Genomic DNA, 8,138 nt, shown 5'->3' on the forward strand with positions numbered 1-8,138 from the left:
GTCAAAGTGATGGACAGCCCCAGTCAGATACATGTATATGAATGTGAAGAAAGCTCTTATGTTCCCCTGAGACCATTAATTGTATGTGTAGAGCTCTTATTAGAGCAAACACCAGCTACTGTAACTGTACTGAGTGCTGATGGTTTGCAGTGGCTGAAACTGCAGCCAGTATTGGTTTAAATTCATACTTCTCTCAGCATTCAAAATAAGAGACAAATAGCAAACCTGACCACACAGGCAAATTCAGCCTTGTGGCTCTGGTGGCTATGTATATATTTATAGATATTTCTCAAGCAGAAGAGTCAGTCTTGCCAAAAAGCCTTGATTTCAGCACTTGGCTCAGATGTCAAGAGCTGCTGGATATTTTCGAGCCTTCCTAAACCATGGTTTGTCTAGTCTGCATGCTCACTCTAGAGTTGCTCATTACATTTAAGCTGAAAAAGTGTGTGTTTAATACCTGTGGAGACTGGACAGTTCAAAACCCCAGATTTTTCTTGTGCCTTATTGAGCGATTAATATCCAACTCAGATAAAATACAGGACTCGCATATAAATATGCTTAAGATATGTGTGTGTATACATCTGCTTGTATCAATGAGTACTGATTAGCATAATATTCACAATACTGCTGTGTTCCTAAAAATTGATCTCACAGTTGCAGTAGACAGTGAACTGTACTAAATACCTCAGAAGGTAACACAAAGATATTTCATAGTCTGTCCTCTTAGTGCTTTAAGGGTGTGCTACACAGGCATTTTTTTACTGAAATAAAAAATTTTCATCCATTACATGGACGAAAGCACTACAAGAGACCAAAATAAATAAACTTATCATTCAGGAAAGCCTCTGTAGATCTAAGATGGTCCCAGGGATATCAGAGGAGGCCTTTCTCTGTGCCAGTAAATGTAACTAGAACTCTTTAGCTATTTTATTTTTTGTTAACAGCAGAAGAGGAAATAGAGCATTCAGCTCTCTCCTCCTACATGGAATAAAATCAACCTCTTGTAGATCTCAATAGCTGGAACCTCACTGTGAAAGCTGAAGAAGAGTTTCAGTTCATTTGGCAGCAATTTGGTCAGTAGTTGGCACGTGGTCAGTCCTTGCTGATATGTTGCAAAGTGTTCTCATGTAATTATTACTGTCCATGGCCATAACTGAGCAACTTTTACAACTGAAGCTTTTTTGATGTATTCTTCACTCTTCCTTTCACCTCTTTCTAAATTTTAGGAAAGACCACCATAAAATTTTAATTTATGTAATAGAAGATGACCGTATAAAGCTTTGTTTCACCATCTAGAAAGCATGGCATACCTGCTTTTGGAATGGTTTTTAGCATATTCTTTTTGACAGAATCACAAGAACACATTCTATTAAGAATCTATATTTACTTGTTTGGTTTTATTTTTTTTTTAATTTTGATGTCTCCCTACCTATTTTTAACTGTTTACCACTGGCAGATCTATTTCTATCTCCCTTTCTAGGGTTATTTGTTGCATACAGTATGACAACTTCCAAACAAATTCAAAAGAGCTTCAGCCTTGCAGTCCATCTCAGTTGCTGATCAGGGAGAAAAAGCTTTTGCAGGCCCAGGAATGCAAAATGCAAACTTGTTTTTTTAAAGTGAGGATGACGTACAAAGCCTTGGTTTTTTTCAGTAGTGTAGAGTACATTATCACTCTTTCTTGGCTTTATTGACAGTCCAAATATTACTCAGATTCTAAGTCAGCAATATTCTTCAGCATACAAAAAAACTAATGGTATCATAGTAAAACATTTTACTATGTGTTTATTCATCACAAAGACCTTTGCTGCCAGATTATAACTAAGCATCAGATGAAAACTGAGTCAATAATCTTGGCTGTCTGGATATTGGAACAGTAGTTTTATGATGAGTTAGTCTAAGAAAGCTGAACCAAAAGCTGATCCGTTTATGCTGGAGCAAGGCATAAACAACTCCACTGAACACATCTGGAGATTTCTGTTTGCATCTGAACTAACTCATACAGATGTAAATGAAACTTGTCTGAGTACTATCTGCTTGTGCTTCAGCATGGAGACCTATTAAATTGCTTGAAGTAAATTCTCTGCCAGAATTTGTAGGCAGTAAATAAGTAATTCTCACTAGGAATGACAATAATGTGCATCTATTTTGCCACTGTATATGGATTCAGTCTTAATTTTTTTTCTGCTTTCTTTCAACCACTTCAACCAATGAGAGTAGGCAGGGTTGAGTACTGCTGTCTACTTCTTTTAAGTTATGAGCATTATTATCAAGGTTTTTTTGTCAATTTATTAAGATGTCTCAACTAGTCAACTTTTTGATTTCATTTCATGATTCTATTCAGACGCTAGTTTAAAAGAAAAAGGGAAGTTCTGCTGTCAAAAAGAATAACACTGAATAATTTGCCACCAATTTTTTCTTTAATTGAATAGATGACCATATTAAAAAGAGCGATAATCAAAAACAGCTTAGGAGTTAAGAAAAGACTTTGCAAGATAATTCATATTGAAACAGAAAAGTTACATTGTTTCTATCTTTAACTAGATTTTTCAACAGCTGTTATTAAAAACTTTAAAACTAAAAAGTCATTTTGTATATTGCACAGCTATATTTTCTATAAAATAGTAATAGTCATAGTAAATTTTCTTGTGTCTGAAGTTCTTGCTTTATGCATATTATTTTAATCTGTGGTGAACATATTTTCTTATTCTTTTTGCAGAAAAAAAAATCCTCTTATTACTAAAAGTCTTTAAATGAATTTCTGTCTTTTTTTAGGGTGAAGATGGTTTTCCAGGATTTAAAGGCGACATGGGTCTTAAAGGTGACCGGGTAAGCATTTATTCATAGCCCATATGTTCTTAAAAGTTTAAGTGTTATTATTTTGAAAGGATCACTAAAGTAAAAAAATATATTTTAACAAAAAATAAAATAAAGGCTAGTAGCTTAAATTATTATTATTCCCTGTGCATGCACAAATTTGAGGCAGAGATATGGTTCTTGTGAATCAACAAAGGCACAGTTATAAGGAGGAAGTGAATGTCAGTCTTGAATATCCTCTTCACTAATCTTCTTCCTAGGGAAACTCCTTTTCCAGATTCCAAGATCTCCAGTATTTGCCTGAGGACAATTTATCTATCTAGGATAAAGATATTTCTCTTCCAACCCAGCATCTTGCGAATCTCTGTCAAAATGTTTATTTAGCCCAATGGGTGATTACATCCTTTCATAAGAAGTGTTGTGGAGCTTCTAAAAAAACTCCTTAGAGGCTCCTGGCCTGTATCTGTTGTCTGTATGCATAAAGATGGTATCCATATAAGTATTTAAAAGACAGGATTCTTTCTATGGACTGCCAGGGTGTCTTCACAAGAATTTAGGAAAAATAAGAATACACAATTTACAAATGCAACTGTCTTCAGGCAAGACAACTAGGCTCTTACACTTGTGAAGGTAATATTCAGTGTCTAATTTGTATGTATTTGCAATTATATGATGAACATAAGTAGTAGTATTTTCCTAATAGGAGCTTGAGCAGGGCTTTGAGCAACCTGATCTAGCTGAAGATATCCTTGTGCGTTGCAGGAAGAACAGATGACCTTGTATAAGTTCCTTCCAACCCAAACTATTCTATGATTTCAATCTCTATTTAGATTAACTGGAAAGTTATTTTCAAGTAATGTTAGGTAATCTTTCTAATATATGCACAAAGGCAATTGTTCCATATTTATAAGGCAATGTATTTTAGGGAGAAATTGGTCAGCCAGGTCCCCGAGGAGAAGATGGTCCAGAAGGTCCAAAAGGTCGAGCGGGTCCATCTGGGGATCCAGGTGCTGCTGGTCCAGCTGGGGAAAAGGTCAGTAGCCAGAAATCAACATAAACATGTCATTGCCTCATAACATAGGTGGAACCCATAATCTTCATCACTAAAAAAAGAAGTCTCTGTATCTGCAGAGTCTTTAACTACCTAGTAGTAGTATTTATGAGACACTACTGAAATAGACCACTGGAGTTCACATTTGAAGAAGTATTGGGAATCATTATTTTGTAAGTATACAAAAAGACATTACAGTACTTCACCAGTATATAAGGCAACTGCATTCTTATCCCAAATTACATACAGTGCATGCCAGCTGTGGAAAACACAATGCAAAGAAAATAGCGAGGTCATCGAATTGATTCCTTAGGTCATGAATCAAAGAACATAGAAAAAAGAAACAGAATTATTCTCTCACATGAATGCAAGCTGAGTTCACACCAGAAAGCCAGTGTACTTTGTTTTAACTAAGTCAACAAAACAATCCAGTATAATAAGAGTTATATTATCTTCACCCACAATATATTTCTATTCTCCAGAAAGAACTATATGTTTCATGACAATAGTTATTTTCAGTATTGCTGACTGAAAAAAATGTATGAATATTTGGAATGCTGTAAAAATTGTTATTGTTGTCATGATGTATGCAGAATAATTAATTCTGGACATCTAGGAAATAGTCCATTTTTCTCAAATCTTTATAACCTAAGTAAAAAAAAACCCAAAGTAAACCATATCAAAACAAAACAAACCTTTTTTTTTCCTAATAGTTGGTCATTTCCAAATATGAATTCGAGTTATTTTTAATTCTTTATATTCAAATTACTCAGTATTAATGTAGATTCATGTTTTCAAGGAGTTTTTCTTCACTGTGACATATTTAGTACGCTAACAGTCTCACAAGTCCAGAATCTGAAGCTCTAAATATCAGAAGACATTTGAAAAAAAAACATTAGCTGACCTTGAAATTTTAGACCTACAGTTTTCCCTTTTCTGCAAATCTTTCTACCTTATCTTGCCCATTAGAATTCAGACATGTTCTGTGGATATTCTATGGATACTTGGCCAGAACAGAGTGGGTCAGAGAGGAATTCTATGGTGTTGGTCCTGTGATATTTATTTTAGTTCAAAAACTAAAATAATCTTTGAGAACTCTTGGACCTCCTCACAATATTAGGAAAATCTATAAAACCAGTTATAAATGTTCTGTTCTCTTGTCATTCCTATGATGTATTTAATACAAAGGTACTAGTCTTGTAATGAAAGTAATGAAATTGCCAGAGTAGTCTCTTGGTCACTGTGTTCAACTGATTCTGTGATAAGAAAACTCTATTTTCCAAGTAGGTATAAGGCTGCATTTGCTTAATTAAGAAAATCCCAAGTAGGGTGCCAAAAAAATGGGGAACATATCAGAAAAGAGGTTATCATTAAAAAAACCATTTGTATCCACAGTCAAAACCTAGGCAACTGGGCTTGCTTAATCATAAAATCAGGGATAAAACTTCCACTGATTTTGGCAAGAGTTTGATGCGCTGTCATGCTACAAAACATTTAAATCATTGCAATGTGAGCAGCTTGTTTCAGTGGGGCACGAAAGTGGCAGCATTATAATTATTTTCATAAATGTAAAAATTGTTCTTCTACAATGTCTCACCAGACACATGGCACTTGAAAGAATATGATAATATACAACGTATTTTTTATGTGTTGCATTTTTTACCAACAGGCATTTTTTGGCAAATCTCCTTCCCCATACAGGTCTCTCCTTCCTATTTTTCATTACCTAAGGTTACTGCAAGTACTTTATGATACTTTGTAGTCATATCTTTTCTATTGAGATCTTCTCCAGAATGTGATAGTCTGGAAAACAGACAAATTCTTCCCCAGAGTTCCCGTCTTTCAAAGTCTGAAACTGCTTTCCCTTGCCTTTGAAAGCGGCAAACGATCACTCATCCTCTAGAGGTCTAAAGAGACCAACTCAATGGAGTAGGGTACTGTATTTCATTTCTGAGAATGGCTGATGTCAGTGTTGATTAGTCCTTTCTGAACATAACAAGTTTTTAATATTTGTTGACAAATCTATTGTCAACAAATAGTCAGTGGGGCATGATTTATCATAGTCTCAGTTTAGAACTATTCAAGAAAAGTATTGATTCTTCAAATGCCTATTCATGAAAAGTCAGCTGTCACACAGTATAAACTAAAAATAATTTCTTCTCACTTAAGCCTATTAACAGCCTGATTTCTTAAAGAATATTAATTGTTTAATGACATCAGCCCCACAACACTTCATGGGGGAGAAAAGAAAACACTGAGGCATTGGTTTCTCTGGATTCATTCACTGGAGTGGGATTTTTATTTAGCTTTGGGGAGCTAAGCTCACTGGTGATTAATTTTAAAAATGAGAAATTTATTTAATTGAATATTATATTCCATGAAGTATCATCACTCCATGTTGAGAAAAAATTATTTTGTATAGAAGTCTGCTGAACCACTAAGGAGGATAAATTAAAATTTAACACTGCTTTCTTATTGCAGGGTAAGCTTGGTGTACCTGGATTGCCAGGATATCCAGGAAGACAAGGTCCAAAGGTGAGCTGTAAATAAGCTGTACATTGTGTGCTTTGACATTAGTTATTTTATTTGTGTGTTTGCAGAAGGAGGGTGTGGACATCAAAGAAAGGGCCATTTTTCTCATTTTCTTTCTTGACAGTCATATTTTGAAGTAAAATCTTTAACAGTGTGGGAATCCCTAAGTTAGACTCTTTATGGAGCACTATATTTCCTCTTCTTAAGTACACTGCCTTCAACCCTTTGCCATGTTCTCGTGCTCTCATGACTTGTGGTTTTGTGTAAGCATCAGAAACTGGCATGCAGTAAACAACTTGAAATTTAAAGAATTGCTGATATACTTGAAAGAGAATAAGCACTATATTGACCACTAAATGGATACTGATAGTTATGGGAATTTTCAGTGTGGTACAAGGATTTCATTTGTGTCATTACTGCTTCTTCTATAGAATAAACCATTTTTCTTTGAAATATATAATTTACTATTTTCATCACGTTTTCCTTTAGCTTCTTTTAAGACAAATGTGACAAAACCCATGTCTACCTCTATCCTTCAGCCATCTAGTTTAAGTGAAGGATTTTATTTTTAAAACATTTTTATGAAATATATTTCTATCAAGGATGTTCTAACACAGCTTTAGGAAATGGGCATGCTAAATTAATTGCAAGCTCTCTTTTCTGAGATTAGCAAGAAATAAAAAATGGAATAAAAGCATAGTTCTATAGACATTTCCTTGTGTAGAGGAGACCAGTAGGGAGACATTGCACCTCCAGACTGTGTCAAATAAGATAAATAAGAGTTCTTACATTGTTCCATTCTAATAACAAAAATTATAGAACATTTCAAATAAAAATTGATTGATTCTTTTCCAACACAGACTTGGTCAAGAATTTCCTTGTATTAAATTTTTATTACATTAAATTGAAAATAGCTCTCAAGCTGTGTTCACTGTTCACTCTTCTAATTTGTTGCTTAAATTTCCAAGAAAGAATAATGACAGCTACAAAACGTAACTCACTGGAGATTTCTTTGGAAACTTATTCACAGTCCAGATCAAATTAACACGAGGGAGTAAGAAAAAAAGCAACCGAAAAATAAGTTAGCTGTGCAAAGCAAATAGGAAATCTTGTCCCAGTATTGTCAAGAAGGTTCACATCATTCTTTTTGCCGATACTTGCTTTTCATGATTTTTCTTCTGAGAATTGTTCTTAAAGTACTGCCATTTGCTCATAATTTTCACTATACCTTTTTTTTCCTCCAATCCAGTCCCTCTTGATTAGCACAATTTCAAAAGTACTGGGCATATTTACAACGAAGTCATGGCTATTAGTGCCCCATCATTCGAGTCGTTTATTTACTGGCCTTTTAATTTTAAAGGATGTGCTTGGGCTTCACAGACTAGAATTTTCAGTTTCATTAATGTATAAAGTTACAACTGGTGAAGAATTAAAAGGCAAGAAAGAGAATTAAAAGAAAAGGAAAGAAAAAGAAAAGGAAAATAAAGGAAGAAGAATTTTACTTTTGTCCCACCAGTCAATATCAGTCAGGGTGTCATTAGAATCTGTGTTTGTGAAGGTGTACTACCCTAAGTCTTTTATGGATAATTGGAATGATTGTGTGAAACAAGTTTCATTAGAGGAAAGGCATAAGTAAGAACAAGAGGAAAAAAATGAAAAAAATAATTACATTTCAAAGAAGAGCATCAAGAAATTATATTTTAAACTTTTGTTATATGCATTTTATTTGCCACTAAAA

The 8,138-nt window shown here is 34.3% G+C and overlaps 1 protein-coding gene across 6 annotated transcripts in view; it reads left to right on the forward strand.

Moving 5' to 3' along the window:
* The window catches only part of COL11A1 (collagen type XI alpha 1 chain), a 133,970-nt gene that overhangs the window by 69,821 nt on the left and 56,011 nt on the right, over positions 1–8,138 (forward strand). For all 6 annotated transcript variants that reach the window (XR_003529028.1, XM_027651641.1, XM_027651640.1 and 3 more), the window contains 3 exons: positions 2,776–2,829; positions 3,743–3,850; positions 6,350–6,403. Coding sequence is in view for 5 of the 6 variants with exons in the window: in XM_027651641.1 (XP_027507442.1) it covers positions 2,776–2,829; positions 3,743–3,850; positions 6,350–6,403 (216 nt within the window). In the remaining variant the exon portion in view is untranslated. The remainder of the gene's footprint in view (positions 1–2,775; positions 2,830–3,742; positions 3,851–6,349; positions 6,404–8,138) is intronic.

The sequence above is a fragment of the Corapipo altera genome, unplaced genomic scaffold (genome assembly GCF_003945725.1).
Source record: "Corapipo altera isolate COAL_440 unplaced genomic scaffold, ASM394572v1 57, whole genome shotgun sequence".
Lineage (NCBI taxonomy): Eukaryota > Metazoa > Chordata > Aves > Passeriformes > Pipridae > Corapipo > Corapipo altera.